Raw genomic sequence first — 22,511 nt, 5'->3', positions numbered from 1 at the left:
GAACTGAAAGGAGAAATACTGAGTTTAAACATGAGGAGATGCTCACTTTGTTTAAGGGATTGATTGATTGATCAGCGTTTCAGTTGTGATTGATATCTAAGGCTCAGGTGAGAAGTCACCATCTCCAAACAGCCGCAGAGCGAAGTCATCGAGTCCATCAGCTGTTCAGACCCGTTTCAGTCACACTGTGGCACCGCATCATTGATCCTTGATCAGTTACTGATCTGCCACAAGCTCTCTGTAAGAATACATCCATCTGTTGCCAAGCAACAGCACGCTGACCAATCAGATCACCTGACAGGTGAGTGCCAAGAGACTGTCAGGAACCTTCATTCAGTCCTTCACTGAGGCAAAGTATTCTGCAAAACAGACTGCATCTTGTGTCGCCCTGACAGTAAGGAGTGTGATCAAATCTGTGGCATCACCTTTGACCCCGTAACGATGCGGACTGATGAAAAATCTATTTTTATTTTTAAAATCTCGAGTCAAAGCAGTTAAACTGGAGTCTGAATTTTCCCACAATGCCTCTCTGCTCACCTGGCTGCTAAGCTCTCTGTTGACTCCTGCAGGTCAGATTCTGGCAGGGCACAAAGAATGCTCTTCTGCAGACCAATCAGCAATCAATCAGTACGCAGCAAACTCAATAATCACCTCTGTGATAAACAGCTGATGTCACCAACAGGTTACTCTGGTTAATCAATAATCAATCTCAGTATTGGTTGATCGGTATTAGGGCTGGACTGAAAATCTGGTATACCGGGCATTTTCCCACTGTGCTGATGCATGTTTGGGCTGCTGCTAACTGCTAACAGCTGAAGTGTGTTGCATGCTGCGGTGCAACCCAGCAACATCCACGCCGAGCCGATTAAAACATGTTCCAAAATCAATAATAAAAAAGAATGAAAAGCACACACGAGAGCTTTGATCTGATTAGTGAAAAAAAACATTTATTTACAAAACTTTATTGTTGTATCCATGAAAAACAGATGCCGTTTACAAAAACATGTTGACACTGAACTTCCTGTTTGCTTTTTTACAGCAAAACACAGAAATAAGACGACGGCACGACAGTCACACACGATCAATAATCATCAACACCTTATCATCAATGAGCGCTGGTCACGTGACACCGAAAGGAACAGCAGAGACCACCAATTTCCCTCTGGCCGGTGGAAACTTTCAAAGTAAAAGGTTTACAATGGAATTGAGATCAACTCCTTTAAAATAAGAGGTTTAAAATGCAAGACTATTGCCCCCTTCACAATAAGAGGTTTAAAATGCAAGATTGGTGCTCCTTCAAAATAAGTTTAGAATAGTACATATTGATTTCTTCAAAATAAGAGGTTTAAAATACAAGATAGGACCACTGCAAAATGAAAAGATTCAAATGCAAAAGCGTACAATTCCTTCAAAAACTAAAAAATAAATAAATTAAATATAACATTTAAAATAATGTTTAAAATGAACAAACATCAAATCCTTCAAAATAAAAAGGTTTAAATGCAACAGAATGTCACTCCTTCAAAATAAATGTATTTCAAATGCACTAAACTATGACTCCTTCAAAATAAAATGTTTAGAACATATAGGAGCATAACCATTTCAAAATAAAATGTAAAAGTTAATAGGGCATTCCAACAAAATATTTCAAACACTGGCAGTAACTTTTTTAAAATAAAATTCAGATCGTGCTTTTTTGTTGGCTTTTGTTTTTTAGACTGTTAAAAGATTTTAGTTTTTCACAGTTTTATGATAAATATAAAAAAGATTGAATATTTTTAAAACTTTATTTAAAAATGTAAATAAAAAATGTGCCCCTGTGGGCGTAGGCTGGGAACCAGCGAGAGTCCTGACCCACAGATTGGGACGTGTTTATTTTCCCACCTGTCCTTTCTGTCTTTTTTTGTGCTTGCCTTTGTTCGAGTCAGATGGAAGAAACTGTTGAATGGTCCTTTAAATGAAGTTAAACCATCAGCTGCTTTTTAATCCCAACTCCGTGTAAGAGCACCCTCAGTGTAATCCTCCCATCTGTGTGTGAGCGCCCGTTTAAGCTCACTTCTTCCTGATTGAACAGCTTCTGGAAGCCCGCTGAGGGGCAACACCTCAATCAGAGATTTTTCTACAGGGACTAATTTTTACCTCGGTAAAATGCAACATCTCACGCTGTAAGCTCTTTAGCAGAAACTAAAGAAAAGCAGAACAGAGGCAGGATGAAGTTAAGAGCTTTCGGATCTGCTCAATTTGGCAGAAAATGACTGACATTAGGTCGTGGCTTTGATCTGAACCGTTAGCTCTGCCTCTGTGTCTTTGGTGCTGCATACTGAGGTTAGTGGGTGTGAGCCGCTTCAGCGAAGAGGTCCAATAAAAACCTGGTTTAACCCTGGCTAATCTCAATGACAGGTCATCATTATTGAACCTGCAGAGGTCCGAGAACCCAGGTGGCTTCAGGTCATTTCTGCCAGTACGTTTCTGTAGCTGCTGCCTTCTTCTCCTTGTCCTGTTGACTGTTAGCTGGGTGTAAATTCACTGCACTGGCAGATATCCATTCAAACCTCTGAGGATGTCACTCCTTTTCAGGGTACTCGGGATCTTCTCAAAGCTCTGTGTAGCATTGGAAAACCTTCAGAAGCAAAATCTGAACGTTTCAAGCTCCTCCAAAGAGATCTGTTCGTCCTAACCAGGACACTGTCTTGTGTTTCCTGCATGTTCTGATCTGCATGTTTTTGTTGTATTCCATCTGATAACGTTTGTAACTCTGTGGTGATAAACTTTCTGCCGATGCTGAGGCACAGAGCGCACAGAGGTCGCCAACTTCCTGCAGAGTCAACCACTACAGACTTCATGTGGCCTTCAGATTAGAGACCTTTATGGAATGGGTTTCCATGGTGACCATTTGTATAATAAGCCTTACATCACAAAGGGCAATGAAGGCGTCACATGCAGTGGAGTAAAGCACAATGCCACTAAACTCTAGAGCAGTGAAGACATGTTCGCTGGAGTGACCAATCACGTTTCTCTATCTGGCACTCTAATGGATGAGTCTAGGTTCAGTGGTTACCGGGACAAATGTAAAGCTTGGTGGGGGGATTATGGTGTGAGTGTGCTTTTCAGGACTTGGACTCCGCCCCTTAGTTCTATTGAAGTAACTCTTATTAGTCATATGCAGAGGAGTGAATACGTTTAACAGTACAGTGTTATTTACTGAAGTCTGCACTGTAGTTTTGTTTCTTTGTGGACAACACTAAAAGGACAGAAACAAGAAGCCTCGTACTCTCTTTCTGACGATGAACACTGACAAAAGACTAACTCAAACTTTACATGTAAGGTGTACGGCGCTTAGTCGTTATTTGTCACTGAGAGGGTTTACTGCTGTACATTTTAGTCCTAAACCTGTGTGGCAAGATGGAGGGAAAGAAAACGTGAGTAAAAGAATAAAACTGGAAGGAGAACTGACACGATTTCCACTGAAAGATCCAAAAACCAGGGGAAGATTATCCTGAATGTGACATCTGCCAGATTTAAATCCAGTTTTTGGTTTGGACCTGTTCTCATAACTTGTAGATTACACCTTGTACATACGACACTCTGACACCAAATGACAGAAATCTGAGTAGTTCGCTTTTTGTAGTTTGCACATGTCAGTGCATCCACAGAAAGGCTCTGACATCACAGATCGCTCTGACATCACAGTGCTCACTATCTCCTCTTCCTCACAGTCCTCTCAGACTCGGATGGGCTTCACTGTTGGCTGCTTTCAGGTTTAGAGTCTCTGGCAGCTCAATTTCAGAGAAGGAAATACAAAGCAGTGACATGAATGACAGGAAGTGACATTAGTCAAAGTACTGATGTATCATTAATCTCTGATTAATCTGCTGATTAATCAACGAATCATGTAATCAGAGTCCAGAAACTTGTTCAACATGCACAAATCAGCAAATGTTTCAAACCGGAGAAACAGTTCCCAATCAATTAATTATTAATCATCAATCAGTCAGGTTTTGCCGACGTTTCTGAGCATCAAACAGTCCGACCTGCTGACCTCAGCACCTCATGATCACATCACTGGATTAAACACAGACACTCCCAAACAGGTACAGACCAAACACTCAGAACACCACCACCTGCGGAAATTACTATTCCGTCCAATCACATCCCTCATAACAGATGGCATCACTCAACCGGAACGCCGTCCACACTCTCCTGGGAGATCTCAGAGTCCAGGGAGTAGCAGGAGCTGCCATTGTCCTGAGTGTCCCTGTTGGGCTCCTCAGAGAGAGCTATGGGGGTGCCCACTGAAGCTCCACCCCCAGCCCCTCCCCCAGGCTCAGCAGCACTGTCGCAGAAGTGGGCGGAGGCCTGGAAGAGCTGGCTGCAGAGGCGATTGTAGCGGTGGTAGCGGGACGGCTTGCCTGTGTGGGTGTACATGTGCTCCTGCAGCTGGCTCTTGTGGGAGAAGCGTAGGCTGCAGACGGCGCAGGCAATCTTACGTTTGCGTGAGTGCAGGGAGGGAGCAGGGCTACTCCCCCCTCCTCCACTCCCACCACCTCCTCGGCTCCGCCTCAGCTCAGCAGCCAGCTGGTTGGCTAGCGCCTGGCTCTGTCTCAGAGCTTCCTCCAAACATCCTGCATCCAGCTGCTCCTGGGTTCCTGGAGGACCCTCCTCTAGGCCGGCTTCCAGGTCGCCACCCTGTGACAGCCCCTCCATGAGACGGGCGGGGTCGAGGGCGTGGCTGAATAGGTGCTCCCGCAGGCCCTCTGGGGAGGAGCAGCGCTCTCCACAGCGGGGACAGAGCAGCACTAGCGGCCGGTCTTTGAACAGGAGGCCCTGAATAGGACTGCTGTCCTGAATTGGAGACCCTGCACCTGGACCCTCCTCGCCGTCCTCCTCCTCCTCTAAGCGTTCCTGCTTGATATGGGTAGTTGAGATGTCAGAATCGTCTCCGGATGCCACAGAGCAACGTAGCGCTGAGGCCTGATGGTCCGATGATACCCCCTCCAGTCCGACAGCAAGGGACAGCTGGGAGTGAGACCGGGCCCCTCGGTCAGAGGACCGCCCATCCTCGGCCCCGCGGGACACCGTGGTGGTCTTGGGGACTCCGGGTCCCTCCTTGCTGGCCAGCTGGGAAGAGATCTGAATGCCATAGAGGTTGGACATGCGGACCACGTTGTTAGCAGTCTCAGCAGCACCCTCACCAGTTTTGCGGCACAGCTGGTAGGCGTGAAGGAACTTAATGCCCTCCTGCAGCCGGCTCTGGTCCACCGGCTGTTTGGGACACATACCGGTGTACATGATGTGCAACAGGTAGCTGAAGACGTCCGGCTGGATGTCCGTGGGCTGGATCTTTATACACTCGCTGGGGACACAGAGAGACATGAGGTCAGCACCTCGGAAAAAAACAGCATGTGAATCCTGATGTTTTGGATCGATGTTCTCCTGAAGGTTTGGACCAAAGTTTTGTTCCTCTATTCTGGCTTACAGGATCCAGATCCTGAAATTTGTTCTCTGGAATAAAGGAACAAACACCGGTACAAGCCTTCGGGCAGGCACGCCGTCCACACTCTCCTGTGTTTAAGACATTATTCTAGTCTTAAACACATTTAGGGCTGATCAATCATTATTGAATTTTTATTACCATTTGATTGCTTCTTAAAAATTATGAAAAAAAAAATTGGGATAAAACATTAAATTTCATTCATTGTTTTTTTGGTGTGTTACAAATCAAACACACCACTGTTCACCTAAAAGGTAAGGCCAAATAAAGGGTCCTCACATGTCCTCACAGTGCATCTGTTTGTAGCTGACAGCTAGCCACTTTTTGACCAGTCAAGCTCCAAGTTTGTAGTTAACGCTAACATTCGGTTTGGTTGTGGAGAGCAAATCCAATCCTGAGCTGTCTTTCTCATGGCTAATCTTAGCTAACACTAACATGCCTGCTGACAACTAGTAAAATCCTGTCTTTAATGGATAAGGTTGGCCAGTTTGTCCAAATTCCCAAGGCTGATCTATTTGCAGCTGCATGGTTTCAGACAAGCAAACCCTCTTTGGGTTCATGCCGCACTGCTAACTCACAGCTAGGTGGCTAACAGCAGGTCATCTGGTAACGTTTTCATGACAGGATCGACGCAGAGACTGTCACCGGCTGGTTAGTGAAGTCCTTTTCATCACTGCCGTCACGATGACAGCAAGCGGCAGATCTGACTGAAGAACGTACGTTTAGTACACCCCAGATAATCCTCCTCTCTGACCTGGAACCCAACACGGTTGAGGAAGCCAACAAATTTATCAGGACAAAGGATTCAAGGGTCAGAGGAGTCACCACCTGCTGGGCATTTAAAAGAATTCAGGTTCTCAGAAAACATGCCTATTTTTTATCCTACCTGCACTTGTGTGATGACCCAAAGCACAAGTGTATAACTAACTTCTACTCAGGTAAAGAGGTCACACGCCGCTGTCTCACCCCTCACCTGGACTGGTGGATGAAGATCATCTTGAAGTAGTTGGAGAAGGCAGCCAGCACAGCGCGGTGAGCTTTGAAGTAGACGTTTCCGATGGCGACGGTGCAGTCACACAGGAAACCAAATTCCCTCTGCACGTTGAGCTGCTGCAGCAGGAAGAGGCTGTGCGACGACACCTCCATGACACCGTCTGAAACACAAACCCGAGCCCATGAAGTTCACATTATGACCTCCATCATCACTGCTCACACACATACATTTAACATACAAACTTATTAATGTGCAACAGGATGGAGGATGTCTTGAAGAGGTTCAGAGAAGGTCAGAGGAACTTCACTGTGACCCTGAGCAGAGGATCCGCTGTGGTGATAGAAGATGAAATACAGTGGGGCAAAAAAGTATTTAGTCAGCCACCGATTGTGCAAGTTCCCCCACTTAAAATGATGACAGAGGTCAGTAATTTGCACCAGAGGTACACTTCAACTGTGAGAGACAGAATGTGAAAAAAAAATCCATGAATCCACATGGTAGGATTTGTAAAGAATATATTTGTAAATTAGGGTGGAAAATAAGTATTTGGTCACCTCAAACAAGGAAAATCTCTGGCTCTCACAGACCTGTAACGTCTTCTGTAAGAAGCTTTTCTGTCCCCCACTCGTTACCTGTATGAATGGCACCTGTTTGAACTCATCATCTGTATAAAAGACACCTGTCCACAGCCTCAAACAGTCAGACTCCAAACTCTGCCATGGCCAAGACCAAAGAGCTTTCGAAGGACACCAGGAAAAGTATTGTAGACCTGCACCAGACTGGGAAGAGTGAATCTACAATAGGCAAGCAGCTTGGTGTGAAAAAATCAACTGTGGGAGCAATCATCAGAAAATGGAAGACATACAACACCACTGATAATCTCCCACGCAAGATCTCATCCCGTGGGGTCAAAATGATCATGAGAACGGTGAGCAAAGATCCCAGAACCACACGGGGGGACCTGGTGAATGACCTGCAGAGAGCTGGGACCAAAGTAACAAAGGTCACCATCAGTAACACACTACAACGGCAGGGAATCAAATCCCGCAGTGCCAGACGTGTTCCGCTGCTGAAGCCAGTGCATGTCCAGGCCCGTCTGAAGTTTGCCAGAGAGCACATGGATGATACAGCAGAGGATTGTCATGTGGTCAGATGAAACCAAAGTAGAACTTTTTGGTATAAACTCAACTCGTCGTGTTTGGAGGAAGAAGAATACTGAGTTGCATCCCAAGAACACCATACCTACTGTGAAGCATGGGGGTGGAAACATCATGCTATGGGGCTGTTTTTCTGCCAAGGGGACAGGACGACTGATCCGTGTCAAGGACAGAATGAATGGGGCCATGTATCGTGAGATTTTGAGCCAAAACCTCCTTCCATCAGTGAGAACTTTGAAGATGAAACGAGGCTGGGTCTTCCAACATGACAATGATCCAAAACACACCGCCCGGGCAACAAAGGAGTGGCTCCGTAAGAAGCATTTGAAAGTCCTGGAGTGGCCTAGCCAGTCTCCAGACCTCAACCCCATAGAAAATCTGTGGCGGGAGTTGAAAGTCCGTGTTGCTCGGCGACAGCCCCAAAACATCACTGCTCTCGAGAAGATCTGCATGGAGGAATGGGCCAAAATACCAGCTGTGTGTGCAAACCTGGTAAAGACCTATAGTAAACGTTTGACCTCTGTTATTGCCAACAAAGGTTATGTTACAAAGTATTGAGTTGTATTTTTGTTATTGACCAAATACTTATTTTCCACCCTAATTTACGAATAAATTCTTTACAAATCCTACCATGTGGATTCATGGATTTTTTTTTTTCACATTCTGTCTCTCACAGTTGAAGTGTACCTCTGGTGCAAATTACTGACCTCTGTCATCATTTTAGGTGGGGGAACTTGCACAATCGGTGGCTGACTAAATACTTTTTTGCCCCACTGTATATATATCTGTGGTCGGTCAAGTCCATTGCTGCTGTGTTACCGATACTCCTGTTGCTTTAGCTCAGTAAGTACTTAATATCGAAGTGCTGAATAACGCCACAAGGTAGAGCCTTCCTGATTCTCGTGCACTGTTATTGGTCGATGTTGTAGAACAGAGCAGGGGTGCAGGTTCATTCACTAAAAGAGCTGATGAAGCTCCTCTGTTTGAGGGGGAGCCTCTTCTACCGTTCACTGCTGGAGCGTCTGGGGGACATCAGAGGAACTTCAGCTCCTACAGGGGCGCACGCGTGCCACTGTCTGGGTCCCTTGCACTTTGAAAATAGATAGGGGGCAGGGTTTAATAAGAATATTTTCTTCTTCCTGCTCCTTTTCACACATGGTTGTAGTGCTTTTTGATAGAAAGTGTGGTTGGTTTGTTTGAATTGTTGTACCAAGTGTGAAATAAATAAATAAATGAAATGAGAAAAAAAATCAACTTTAAGTAACTGTGTTGTCTTTAGTTGTGCTGACGTGGGAGTTTCCAATTTCATTGTACTATTGTACAAGGTATGAGTGTGCAATGACAATAAAGAGTTATTTTATCTTCAGCATCTCTCGCATACACACACGCATACACAGAAACACAAAAACACACACACAAGCACACAGACACACAAACACAGAGCAGTATAGCACATTAAGACCTGAAGAACTCTTAAGGTGTTGTTTAACCCTGTGACGTCACATTAAGTCCGTCAGGCTCACTTGGACACGCCACCTCTGACCTCAGCGAAGGTCACACCTGACACACACACACGCACTCATGCACGGGGAAGGGGCGGGTGTTCACATCGAACTGACCCGACCACACCGGAAACCGGACACCCGCGCGACCCAGTCACACACTAGCTCTGCGCGTGCACGTGCCGTCGCGCCCGCCACCGCGCAGCATCCTCCATCCTTCATCTCATTCATCACACGCACGTCCTCATCACCTCCGCGCACACGGGCGCGTGTTCACGCTCCCAACGCCCGGCAATCCCGTGTATGCGCGGATCCTGCACGCGCGCCGTTAATGAGCGCCTTACCGCAGAAACGAGCAGATCGTCTTCAGAATCGGCCGATTTGTTGCTGCAGAGGATCTCGCGACGAGCCGCGTCACCTCTCGCGAGAACATGGGTCAAATGGGGCAGTCACGTGAGCCGTCAGAAACGTTTGATGGCTGATCAGTAATTTAATAAACGCAGAGCAGGAAAGATGGCGTTATCGTGCCATCGATAATTTTCTGAGTATATCAGGAAAAAAAGTGAAACTGATCAGAGGCTGTCAGCCAGCAGCATAAGACCCCGACACCGTGCAGGGAGCACGATCACGTGACACAACACACACCGACACCGTGCAGCAGACAGACTCACAAACACGCTTCAGGTCTGCAGCTCAGGGACTGAACCCCATCATAATCTGTGTAATCTGAGACTCAGAGTACTCTCGGAGTGGGCCACTGTACCTCGGTTGGTGACTGAAGTAACTCATAACCTGTGTAAATATGTTTTCTTAGGCTGGTGTCCACTGAGCTGATCAGCAGTATTGATTATTACTGACCACAGCGGGTATGCTGTGAGGTGTGGTCCACATTCTTGGCAGTGAGTGGGACACGTTCCCAGTGGGTGCTGGGCTCCGCCTAGGCCGCCCTTTGTCACCGGTGATGGGCAGATTATCTGGGCGTTGCCAGCATCTTGTCTCTGCATTTTGCAGATGATGTGGTTCTGTTGGCATCATCAGGTGCTGCCTCCAGATAGCAGGCTACTTTGAAACAGACGGACTGGTGCTGCAGTGATGAGATCGTTCAGGTGAGATGTTGCTGCTTCTTCAGGCGGAGTCTCCTGCTCAGCTCAGAGTTAGACCTCCTTGCTGCTCTCTGACTGAATGTGGGTGGCGGGAGGCCTCAAGTAATCCTACAGGCGAGAGAGAAAACAAATAGATTATTCCGGTTATTATTTTCAAATTAAAAGCAGACTTTGTTTCCTGTGGTCGTTTTCAATGAAGACATAATTCTGACACTCTTTATTTAACTGTGAAAGGCCCCGTCCAAGCCAGAAATGTATATTTATTATTTAATGCCCACCTGTGAACTACTGCTTGATGCAGTTAAACATGTCCCACTGGGTTAAAGTTCTTATATATTTTATTATAACTTCAGTTTTTCATTTTACTTTTTTTTTTATTTTTTACTGTGCGACACATGTTGCGTTTCCGTAGTGTCAGCTGAGCTGCGCGAAGCATCAAAGCGGAAACGTATTTTTGAAACGTTAAAACTTTATTTAACTTTATTTTGAAGGGCCCCACTCTGACCGGAAGTTCCTTATTTGGACTTCCTCGCTATGTGCGGCTTGACGGCGCGGCGGGCTGTGCGGAAGTGCTTTCATCCTGCTGGAGGAGAAGAAGAAGAAGAGGCTGCTCCTTCGTCTCCACAGTAAACCATCCGCGGAGGACATTTCGGAGCCTGGGAATCCCACAGCAGCAGCCCCTTCGCCGGCCTCCGGGACCCACGGTGAGTGGACGGACCCGTGTCCGGGCTCGGGGCCGTCTGGGCGGCAGGCGGTGAAGGAAATGCTCGCGGCCTGCTCTCGGTGCTGAATGCGGGTGGCAGTGCGGGGGCGGCGGGGCTGTTTGCGGGAGAGAGCGCTCAGTAACCGCCCGGTTTTATTCGCATCACATCCGGTGGCTACTTTCAAAATATAAGTCGTAACGAATAGTTTTGAGCATTGAAGCAGCCGGAGGAGCTACGAGTTCACTGACGATCCTTCGGGGAGTGTCTGACTGTCACTGAGACGCGCTGTGATGCACGCGATAACCTGACGGTGGTCTCGTTCACCCCTTGTCACGCTTCGTGTTTTCATTTTGGAGGAGTGATCACAGGAACTTCCGGTGTGGACCACGCTAACAGGGGTTAGCTTGGAGCAGCTAATCTCAGCCGAGCTGTAATCTCCATTTTAGCTCGGCGGTGTGGCCAGCCTCTCCCTCCGGTCTCTCCACGGGCTCGCTCCCACCTCGGCGGCTCCTTCGCGGCCTGTCTGCCGGTGACTGACAGCCCGCACCGCGTGCCTGCGGGCCCGGCGGGCACTAACAGTAAGCAGGATGAGGGCTCTTATTTGAGTGGTTTTTACAGTGGAGTCTGGTGACAGAGGCCAAAATTATTTCATCCACTCTTCACAGTGATCACATTATTATCTTTATTGATTACTGATCAGTAGAGTAGGTTTCTGAACTGTGACCTTTAATCTCACAAAGCTCAAACACACCTGACAGCAGACACATCAGATATGAACCTAGACTGTCACGTGTCGGCTGATAAAATGAGCCCTGAGACCTTCCTGTGAGCAGCAACCAGCTGATCAGAGTGCAAACGACTTGTCCATGACTTGTTCTGGTAATAACACGATTAAGGCACTCATCTTAGTAAAAACTCGTGAAAAACTGCATATCACAATGACCTGAAAGGGGGAAAAAAACAATGTGTCACCATTTACAATCATAAACTCTGAGCTGGGCTGTGATTAGAAACTGATGATTTAATCAGCCTGAACGTTTTAAGGCATTCTTAAAATCCATATCTGCATATTTCTGGAAAAGTGTGATGGTGATGATGATGATGACGTTTATGATGGGATATAAAAAGGTCGTTCTGCAATTTAATGTAACTGCAGCAGCTGCACGACGCCATCACATCAAACTGAGACTGGGGCTGGGGGCAAAGTCCTGCTTTCCCACTGTGTGACCTCATCACAAGTCACTCCACTGCTGGCTCTTACTGTCACATGGTGTGTAGCTAGCGGTGTCTGGGGAATCATGTGGAGGTGCGTTCTATGTCTCCACCTTTAGCAGGATCAGGTTTTGTTGGAGGAGCTCAGTTTTGGCTTTAAATCAGCGGGACCGTCCTGAACTCACATGAACTGATCTGATGTCACGTCATGTGATCAAAGAGCCAAACCATTTCAGAATAAAACGCCATCCTGAGCCTCATCTGAGAGGCGGAACTCACTTTGGAAATCAGTCACCTGACCGTCTGCAATGGAGTCATGCTTTTCGGTCATCAATTCATATTCTGCTGGAACATGTTGGCTCGTTGATCTCACATGATGACCTCACTTCCTGTAGTCATGTGTAGGGGTGGACTATATCATACCGTTCACGGTAATACCGGTGTAATGTTGGGCAACGATAAGAAAATGAAATATCCCGATAGAATATGGGCAAAACGCGCATGCGCAGTGCCTTTGTTTACATACGCACATGGCGTCGACGCAGAATGAGAAGAGCGAAAGTGGATTGTTGAATGAAACGGATGAACCAGAATTGGTTTGTAAAAATGCTGCAACTTCAGTGGTGTGGAACTGGTTTGGCTTTCGTCCGTCAGATATACAACAAAACACTATTTTTGGTAGCGCATGCTAACGGGCTGTCTTTATTATTGGAAAATACGGCACCCTTAAAATCAATCCTTTGATTTTTCTGAAAATCGACAGCGCCCCTTATAATCCCGTGTGCCTTATGTATGAATTCTGGTTGTGTTTACTGACCTGGAAACGATTTTATGTGGTACACGGCGCTCGAAAATCTGTCAAATGTTTCAGTACGACTTTGCTAAGCTACGAAGCCGCACCGCTTGATGGATTGTCGGAGCATTACGGCTATCGTAGGCAGGAGCCTCGCGGAGTGATACGTACTGTGCTTCAACATAATATTACCGTATTGTGTGTGTGTGTGTGTGTGTGTGTGTAACCTCTTTTTAAGTTTTGTGGATATTATACATGGTTATGCTGAGGATATGTCAGCCAATTTCCACTGGAAATGCCTTTTGTAGGGCTGCTCGATTATGGCAAAAATGATAATCACGATTATTTTCACTGAAATTGAGATCACGATTATTTGACGATATTTATTTAACCCTTTAAGACCTACTATAGAACCAAGTCCACCAGAGCTTATATTATTTTTTTACATGCTGTAGTGCCATTTGTGGGAGCATTTCAAGTTGCTATACATCAATACAACTGTTATAGCCCATATTTTAATAATATGTATGCATTAAGTCCATAGTAATTACATAAATTGCAAAAAAGTGCAATAAACTACAAAAAAATTGAAAATCGCTTTTGTTTTGTTTACATATATTTCTACTTGGAGAAATTTAAGAGGTTTATCCCTCAAAACTTTAAATACAATAAAGTTGCAAAAAATAGTTTCCCACCACAGGAAATTTATTTTGAGTGTCTTCATAGTTTTATTTTAGAGATACAGCAATTTTTATATACTGCAGGAAAAACAAAAAACAATCCTATGATGCAAATTTGCAAAGAAAACAGCAGGTGCATCATTTCACTGTGGGAAGTGTTACGAACAGCTGATAGGAACGGCAAAGCGTGTTTCTGGAATATTATGTTTTTGTTGCTGCAAGCGCTTTTTATGCAATTTTTGCAAAGCTATATGTGGAACGAAACCGTGACCGAGGACAAGCTGATGGCATCAGATGTAAGTACAACTCCTCCGGTTTCATATGCAAAACAAATTATTGCGCTAGCTTACACGGTTCAGGTTCTACAGGGATTTAAAAATAATTACGCAAAACGGAGCATGCAGCTCTGACCGGCTTTAAAGGGTTAACAATGACTTTAAAAAAATAATATAAAATAGTGTGCAACGCCACTGAAGTTTTTTTTTTTTTTAAACTCTCTTTTCAACCAACGGCAGTCACTCTCCAAATAACTTCTGCTTAGCTTTCCGAGCTTCCCTCGGGTCCTCTTAATCAGCGGTCTCCAACCTTTTTTGCGCCACGGACCAGTTTATGCCCGACAATATTTTCACGGACCGGCCTTTAAGGTGTCGCGGATAAATGAGGGAGGGGCTAATAATCGGCTCAGTCATTTTTAATGATCGTTGAAAGCCCAGATCGTAATCGTGATTAAAATTCGATTAATTGAGCAGCCCTAGCCTTTTGGTTAAACTGTCAGCAAGGAATTTGCATTTGCACTGTTAATTTTTTATATAACTTTAATGCACATAAAAACAGCTGCTTGTTTAAGTGAAAATACATTGATGTTTTTTTTTTTTTTGCACTAATAAAGTTGAGGAGTTGTAAAGTGTTTTGTCTAGTGTCAATTATATCGTCAGTTATATCGTTATCAGTTATATATCGTGATAAATATTTTTGGTCATATCGTCCTGTTCTAGTCGTGTCAGTTTGCATGGCCACCACCGACATCCAGAGGACCGCTGAGTGTTCTTGCCTTGCTGTCGCAGTGAAGCATGATTCATGCATCTATTAGGCGCTCTGCAGCCTAATAGATGCAGAGCTCGGAGATGCAGGGCACTAGTTGGCGCTGGAAATTTTGTCTGCCAGTCAATTTGCTTGAATCAGGAATTGTGTGAGGCAGAACAAGTTGGAAACAGCTGCACTGATCACGGTCATCATGGGCTGCGTCAATGTGTAGTTGCATTTGTCAGGATTCGTCACGTTATGGCGTAGATTTAACGCAGAAACACGTGACTGGTGGTGGTCAGCTGGCACTAAATGTTTAAAAATCTGGAAGAGGCGAGTCTTCTGATTGCACCTGAGGCAGGTGAGCTCCTGCACAGCTGGTTTTATGTTGTTCTGCTGCTATGGCTTTCAGGACTCTCTCACTCACACACACACACACACACGTACAGTGATGCTACTTCGCCACTGATCTCTTATCTGGCGCGATGCTCTGAGGCACTCTGGGATCAGCTGACACATTCTAGCTGGTCACAAGTGTACTCTGTGTGAGCTTTACCTGTGAGCACAGCCAGGTGAACCGCCAGTGGAACTGGGGAGGGAAGGCAGCTCAGTACACACAGACGGGACGACATCGCTGAAAATAAAAACGCGTCAAAGTTTTAAGCGAATCACTGTTCAGCTCAGGTGACGGGAGAAAACATCTTCCTCTGATTACACCCCATTTTGACACAAGAAGTGACACCTTTTGATGGGTTTCAGTGTCTCCAAGCAGCAGCGGGGCAGGGGGGGTCAGGCAGTGAAGGTACATGTCTAACAAAAAGCTCCAGTTCTGAAGAACAGGACCGGGTTCACTTCACAGTACAGAAAACCGCATGCGACCGGTTTTCTCCTGCAGCACAGGAACCTGTTTTTAGCTCCGCCCACATCTGGAACTGCTGCAGATGTTATTGGCGTATACCCGCCGATGAGGGCTCGGGTAACCAGTGAGCAGAGAGCATTCTCAGAGAGCGGTTTGGCCCAGATGTGCCCTGCATCTGCAGTTTCCTCTGAGTCCAACTTAAAGATCCAGATTTGTCGGGTGTGTCGGGCACATCTGGCTCACAGTTTACTGTAACCTGGTCCACAGGACATCTGCTGTGAACTCTCCAGGTGTTGGTGGGGTCAGGGTGGACCTTTTATTTAGGCAGTAACTTGGGGTGTGTACAGGTATACTTGTCCTGCAATAGGGCTGCCACGATTAGTCGACTAGTCACGATTACGTCGACTTCAAAATCGTCGACGACTGATTTAATAGTCGACGCGTCGTTTGAAGCTTTGTAAGATCACAAAAGACGCAGGAATAAGTAGCAGGATTTAAGAGTGTAATAACGGAATGAAACAGAAGATGGCAGCACTGCATGTACAAGGATGCCAGCTGCCCTTAAACCCCGAAGAAGAAGAAGCTCTGTCCCAGAATTCATAGCGCCCAGCTCAGTTTCCAACAATGGCGGCAGCTAGTTAGCTTTAATATTACTCTTATTATTCTTTCTGAGTCACAAAATAAACGTTTAACATATTTTCAGGCAAGAATGTAGCTGTGTAAACCTCAAATATCTGCTCAGTTTATCAAGACACCACATATTTTCAAAAGCGCTCTGACGTTTTCGGAGACGTCTGTTACCCACTAGCTCGATAGCTAACCGGGGGCAAGGCTAACTAGCCGTGAGAACACCGGACTCCCGGCCGTCACTTAGATAACTTTAAAATGTTATTGTTTGGCTTTTTTTAGTATTTTATTTGTTCCTGAGTAAATCGGTTTGGCTGAGATTAAAGTTATAGTTTTTACACAGCTGAATAAACATCAAACAGACAGCTGATTATCAGAAGTGTGAGATGCTCCAGAATTTACTCCGGTGTCCTGTTATATTTTAGATAGCAAGGAGTTTATTAAACTTCACCGAAACAATCTGCAAGTTTAATTAAAATTTAATAAACTACCATCTTGTCTTTATTTTTAGTTAGCACACACCTTAAACACTTAAAGCTGTAAGCTAATGATAGTTATATAAGAGCAGATGCTGCTGGTGCAACCTACAGCTTGTAGGTTTTACGTCCAATGGGTGATGATCTGATTAGTCGACTAATCGCAAAAATAATCGGTGACTAGTCGACTATCAGAATAATCGTTTGTGGCAGCCCTATCCTGCAATACAAACACATCTGTCACATAACAGGGTAGGTGTGTGTGTGAGGGGGGGGTGTCACTTACTGTGAGAATAGCCAACGGGAGGTGAAGCATCCTCCCCCACAGTGAGTTTAGAAAGGTGAGAAGTAGACCTGCCATCGTGTGTGTGTGTGTGTGCGCGTGCATGTTAAATCTGAGCAGTGTGTTCTTGAGAAGGAAATACTGATTCATCACTGCAGTGCTGTAAGTGAAGCTGGGAGCTGATCTGAGCGTGCTCGGTGTGTGAACTTGTGGCTCTAATTAAAGTCAGAGTTGCTGATGAATCATATCAGGCCCGACTGTCCCGTGCCGGCTCACACGTTATGAAAGTCGACCGCAGACGACCTTGCTGCCTCATAAATTCTGACTCTGTCTTCCTCTGTTGTCCACAGGGCGATGGCAAGGCCGAGCCACAGCGATCACGTCCTCCAGCAACTCAACAACCAGCGCGAGTGGGGCTTCCTGTGCGACTGCCTCATCGCCATCGGCGACATCTACTTCCGGGCTCACAAGGCGGTGCTGGCGGCCTGCAGCTCCTACTTCAGGATGATGTTCATCCGGGACCAGCAGGGAGCGGGCCGCCTGGACCTGAGCAACATGCAGATCAGTGCCGAGTGCTTCGACCTCATCCTGCAGCTCATGTACCTCGGGCGCATCGTTGTGGGCAGTTACGAGTTTGAGGAGCTGAAAGCGTCCATGGCATATCTGCAGATGTACTACATCCCTGACTCGCTGGAGGACCTGAGGGACATCAGGAGCTCCAACATCACGCCGTCCTCCTCTGCCTCCTCATCCAGCTCCTCCGTCGGGCCTGCTGGCGGGAAGATGATGTTTGGCGTGCGCATGTACGAACAGCAGCGGCCCGCCGCACCTGAAGGGGAGCGTCTGCCGAAGGCCGTCAGTAGCAGCACGGGGCGTCCGGCTGTTCCTGCTGTTCCTGCTGTTCCTGCTGCAGTTGGCAGGCCAGCCACGGCTGAAGAGGCAGCAACCGCTCCTCTGATTGTGGCGGCGCCAGTTTTAGACGGAGCAGGCGAGCAACCATGTGACCTGAGGAAGCGGTCAGGTGGTAGGAGTTCAACTCTGAAGGACCGCCCTAGGTTCGGTCGCACATACACTTGCGACGACTGTGGCTTCGTGTTCAGCTGCGAGAAGCTTCTAATCGAGCATATCCTCACATGTACCAACCGCAAAGCCTTCCACCCACCCCGAGGCAACACTGAGGGTGACAACGACTCAAGTAAAGCAGAGAGCTCCGCCTCAGAGAGCGTGGAGGAACACCGGGTCGTCTGTAAAGGTGAGGACGACTGGCCTGAGGCCAAGACTGCCCGGTCAGTCCTAGGCGGACCAGACGGCGAGCCTGGGTCCACCAGGAGCATCAAGACCGAACCAGAAGAGAGCATGTTCCCTGAGATCGAGGTGGTCCGTGTTGGCGAGCATGCCGCCAGAGATTTTAGTGCACGCTTCGGTGATGCAGCGCTGAGGGAGAAAACGCAATCGGACCCAGAGCCCGGTGTCTCCGGTTTGGAAAACAGCAGCGAGCCTTTCGAAGGCAATGATTCCGGCATCCCCGTCAAACTCCAGAAGGTCAAAGACGAGAAGCAGGACGCTGACGGCACGCCCTGCGAGGTGTGTGGCGCTCTGTTATTGGAGGAGGACAAGTCCGCGCACTATCTGTCCAACCACATGGGGCATATATGTGCCTGCGGCAGGTGCGGCCAGGTGTTGATCAAAGGCCGGCAGCTGCAGGAGCATGCCGAGCGCTGCGGTGAATCCCATGGAGCTGAGTCGGACTCCCATGGCGAGGATGAGGCGTCCCTGCTGGAGGAGCCGCATGGGATGGAGGAGGGGCTGCTGGAGGCAGCCGACCTGGCGTGTCCGCACTGCGGCCTGCTGTTCCAGAACGAGAGCCTGGCGTTGGAGCACGCTCTATCCTGCCACGACCAGGAGCTGTTTCGGCCCACCATGCTGGAGGAAGGCGGCGAGCCCGATCACCGCCGCAAACACTTCTGCAGCATCTGTGGCAAAGGCTTCTACCAGCGCTGCCACCTGCGCGAGCACTACACTGTCCACACCAAGGAGAAGCAGTTCACCTGCCAGACCTGTGGCAAGCAGTTCCTGCGCGAGCGCCAACTCCGCCTCCACACTGACATGCATAAAGGAATGGCGCGCTACGTGTGCCCCGTGTGTGACCAGGGGACCTTCCTCAAACACGACCACGTGCGTCACATGATCTCCCACCTGTCAGCCGGGGAAACCATCTGCCAGGTGTGCTTCCAGATCTTCCCGGGTGGCGAACAGCTGGAGAAGCACATGGATGTCCACCTGTACATCTGTGGCGTGTGCGGTGAGAAGTTCCGCCTGCGCAAAGACATGCGGAGCCACTATAACTCCAAACACACCAAGAGACTATAACAGCGCTGCTGCCATGTCCACGAGTCTGTTACTAAGAAGCCATAAATGTGAGAACAAAGAATGCACTTGAACACCAAAAAGACTGAACTGCACTTTGAAGCCGTACGCAAACTAACCGGGTGTCACACTGCGAGCTGCGGGTCCAGCCGCGCCTTAGTGACTTCTGTCCGCTTGAGGCTTTGCGCAACAGGAAGCTGGTGGGTTGGTAGATACCTGAGGACAGGAAGCCTCGTGTTAGAGCTGATTCTGAATAAATAGCAAACAGCATGCTGCCTAGAAACCGACTGCTATTTGTCCATACATGGAGAGCGGGAGGTGGGCGGTGGCACACAGGCTCCACCCACTGCCTGCCTCTCTCCATGATGACGGTGTAGTCACCGTGCGTGACAGGAAGCTTCTGTCTGCCATATTGGAGCTGAACTTGGTGGCGAGAGAGGCAGACCTTTTCTGGAGGGAGGAGGAAAGCTGTTTAGAGCACAAACAGTTGTTTTATCCTTCAATTCAATTCAATTGAACTTTATTTTACGCAAACCTACGGCACACAGTCACAACAGCAGTCGCCTCGTGGGGCTCTGTGAGATTAACCCTTGACAAAATTAAAGGCCAAAATGAGCTGCACAATGAATTACACGCCAGGAAACAGATTACAAATAACTGAACCCATCGTAAAATCTGATTGGTCGCCCAGAGCTCACGTTTCCTGTTGTTCTTTTTTTTAAATGTTTAAACACGAGCTGAAACTCAAAACTGCCCTTGCGTGATTTTCAGAGCAACGAGGCGCCATGTTGCCTTAAATTCCGACTCGCAGAGTGCACGGTTCAAATCGCGGCCTCAGACTGATGTGGTCATGTGGCCTTCTCTGAGCTTTAATCACATTTCAGGTCCAAAAGTAATCCACAGAAACCCACCAATCAGACGACCCCTATGAACTCACGCTTTAGCGACATTTCTGGCTGATTCAAAACCGTCAGGAGTTACTGAAACTGGCGCCGTCACAGGCCGGTGTGAGCTGCGGTGGTTCTGCAGCGCTCTGAGCTTCTGTTTTAAGACGTTACCTGAAACTGGCTGCAGGTCTAGACGCAGCTGCTCTGTTCTCTAAACAAACCATGAAGGTGACGTGCCGTCAGCTGGTGCCTGCACGACCAATCACGCTCTCAGCTGACGGCACTGATCGTTTTTATAGTTAAACATTATTTTTATTAAGTTATAATTGCATGTATGATATCTGACAGCTGTGATGGCCAATCAGCTGCTCGTATCAAAGAGCAGGAATCTCGCAGTCGCGTAGAGGAGGCACCACCCTCCACCCGTTACAGCTCAGGTCTGAACGAGTCGACCGTAGCATTTCCGTCCAATGGACCAAGTGGAGGACTTGCGGACCTTCATGGATCCTAGAGTTCAGGTTCAGCACGTACACGCTAAACTGACGTCATCACAACCTAAAAACGTTATAGTAACCGATTAAAATGAGTCCGTCGAAGCGCCGCCCACACCCACGGTTAGCGCTTGTGCTGCTCGCAGTGTGATCTCCAGAGGAAATACAAACTAGTATATCTGCTGAAACGGTACCCCTGTGACCTGCGTGGAGAGAAATTCCTGTTTGCAAGGGTGCGCTGCCTCACGCTTGGATGTTTCCCAGAATACTAAAGCCTGTTACGGCTTCCTCGCTCTGTCACCGTCCCACGCACTCTGTGATTGGTGCCTTTACTGTAACACTCCGTCCTTCCTGTCAAACTCACGGCGATGTGTGAGGGGCGGGCCGGCACGGAAGGTCACAAACCCCCCCTCAGACTGAACCGGCCAATGAAAAATCCAACAACTAAACACTAGAACCAGTCACCTCGACTCTTACCCTCAGAACTCCTGTGATGCCTTACAAGTCTCTCGAAGTGTTCGCTCGCCAGCAGTACGGGATCGGACTGGATCCAGCTGCTCAGAACCAACCAGTCGTTACAGGCTCGAGTAAATCAGACTATCAGAACCAATCAGAATGAGCTCCATGAAATGATTCTGCGGCTGCTTGGACAATCAGCCCTGCCCCCCTCATCATCTTCTTCTCGTCTGGCTCACAGTGAGACTGTTTCCTGTGGACTAAGACCTGAAACCAAACAAACTCCAGCTGAACTCAAACTAATTCAACTTTCACCTAATCAGCACTAACAGAAGTCAGGGACATGCCCCTTTAATGCCTCACCAGTTTAGACCAGTTTAAGCCGGCTCAGGTCGGACCGGGTGGATCTGACCAAGGTGGCGGGTCCACCTGGTTACCCCAGGTGTAAACGAATGTCGTCTTAAGTAAAGCTAGCGATGTCAGCTGTTTGTTCTTCTTCTTGCGTTGTTTTTCTGTTTGTGACCACGACTCTTAATAAACAGAGTGAACCTGAGTGTGGGTGGAGCCTCTGTTTCCATCCCACAGAGGATGAAGGCTCAGTGTTATTTACCAGCACCTCCTCCTCAAGCTGCAGCTTTATCTTTTCTCTGCTTCACGAAGTTTTTAATGTCAGGGCTGAGGGAGGATCAGCTCATTGATCAGCTGATGTTTGGACTGATGCTCACATTTTTCACAGAGATCACCTGTAGCTGTGTTCTAGCTTCTGTGGTTTCCTGACAGGATACCACAGAAGAAGCAGCTGTTATTGATTATTGGTTTGTTAACGGTGATCGTTTCTGACTGAAGGCCAGCGGGAAACGGGTCCAGTGTTGGTGTTTAAATGCTCCACATAAATGTTTTTCATTCACATGGGCTCTGAGATTCAGCTGACCTTTGACCTTCCTATCTGATTGGAATATAATCACAATTATTTTGAAGATTTTTATTGATGTTGATCATGCAACCTCAGTGCTTCCTGTTTCAAATTGAGTGTTTAGTGAGGCTTTTATTCTGAAATATTTCCAGGAAACTGCATCTCACTCAGAAATACTTGTTTTAATTTTTCTAAAGATTCTGAAGATGAGACATAAAAATAACATTTGATCAGAATGTCATCAACACAAGGCCGCAGATGTCCATCTCCACCGTCAGATCACCTTTGAATCTGAAAATGTTAAAACCAGACTTTTGTCTCTGTTTGGATTAAAATATCCACAAGAGGAGGGTCTGTAATGTTCCTCTGCAGCAGGGTGTCAAACTCCAGTCCTCAACATCAGCCTCACAGCTCCCTGTAGAGCACAGGTGTCAAACTTGAGGGCTGGTGTCCTGAAACTTTTTCATGTGTCCCTGCTGCAACACACCTGATT

General features: G+C 47.2%; 2 protein-coding genes across 5 annotated transcripts; one reads left to right on the top strand and one right to left on the bottom strand.

The window, feature by feature from the left end:
- Window positions 1–927: 927 nt before the first annotated feature.
- zbtb25 (zinc finger and BTB domain containing 25) lies at window positions 928–11,478 on the bottom strand. Of its 3 annotated transcripts, none has more exons than XM_086265344.1 (3): window positions 9,908–11,478; window positions 6,465–6,645; window positions 928–5,353 (listed from the first exon to the last, which is right to left on the bottom strand). In XM_086265344.1, exons 2-3 carry the CDS (start codon window positions 6,635–6,637, stop codon window positions 4,171–4,173), a joined length of 1,356 nt encoding a protein of 451 aa, XP_086121470.1. In that variant the 5' UTR covers window positions 6,638–6,645; window positions 9,908–11,478; the 3' UTR covers window positions 928–4,170. The 3 variants fall into 3 exon arrangements, with proteins under 3 accessions (XP_086121470.1, XP_086121472.1, XP_086121471.1); XM_086265346.1 differs by having other exon boundaries at window positions 10,003–11,478; XM_086265345.1 differs by lacking the exon at window positions 9,908–11,478 and adding an exon at window positions 9,489–9,693.
- zbtb1 (zinc finger and BTB domain containing 1) lies at window positions 9,834–21,658 on the top strand. 2 transcript variants are annotated; one of them, XM_086265327.1, is made up of 3 exons: window positions 9,834–10,250; window positions 10,739–10,951; window positions 17,255–21,658. In XM_086265327.1, the coding sequence occupies exon 3, from the start codon at window positions 17,259–17,261 to the stop codon at window positions 19,272–19,274; it is 2,016 nt and encodes a 671-aa protein (XP_086121453.1). In that variant the 5' UTR covers window positions 9,834–10,250; window positions 10,739–10,951; window positions 17,255–17,258; the 3' UTR covers window positions 19,275–21,658. The 2 variants fall into 2 exon arrangements, with proteins under 2 accessions (XP_086121453.1, XP_086121454.1); XM_086265328.1 differs by lacking the exons at window positions 9,834–10,250; window positions 10,739–10,951 and adding an exon at window positions 11,354–11,529.
- Window positions 21,659–22,511: the final 853 nt, after the last annotated feature.

This window comes from Aulonocara sp. 'chitande type north' Nkhata Bay, linkage group LG15 (assembly GCF_057382095.1).
Source record: "Aulonocara sp. 'chitande type north' Nkhata Bay isolate Kocher_YH1m ecotype deep benthic linkage group LG15, A_spYH_male_GT1.1, whole genome shotgun sequence".
Classification (NCBI taxonomy): Eukaryota; Metazoa; Chordata; class Actinopteri; order Cichliformes; family Cichlidae; genus Aulonocara; species Aulonocara sp. 'chitande type north' Nkhata Bay.
Note: the sequence above shows the minus strand (reverse complement) of the source record. Positions and strands in the feature narration are given on the sequence as shown.

Coding starts and splice junctions, on each gene's coding strand:
- zbtb25 (XM_086265344.1), bottom strand. CDS start 6,637: ATGGAGGTGTCGTCGCACAGCCTCTTCCTGCTGCAGCAGCTCAACGTG. Junction 5,354..6,464: donor ATCTTCATCCACCAGTCCAG/GTGAGGGGTGAG, acceptor CTGTGTCCCCAG/CGAGTGTATAAAGATCCAGC.
- zbtb1 (XM_086265327.1), top strand. CDS start 17,259: ATGGCAAGGCCGAGCCACAGCGATCACGTCCTCCAGCAACTCAACAAC.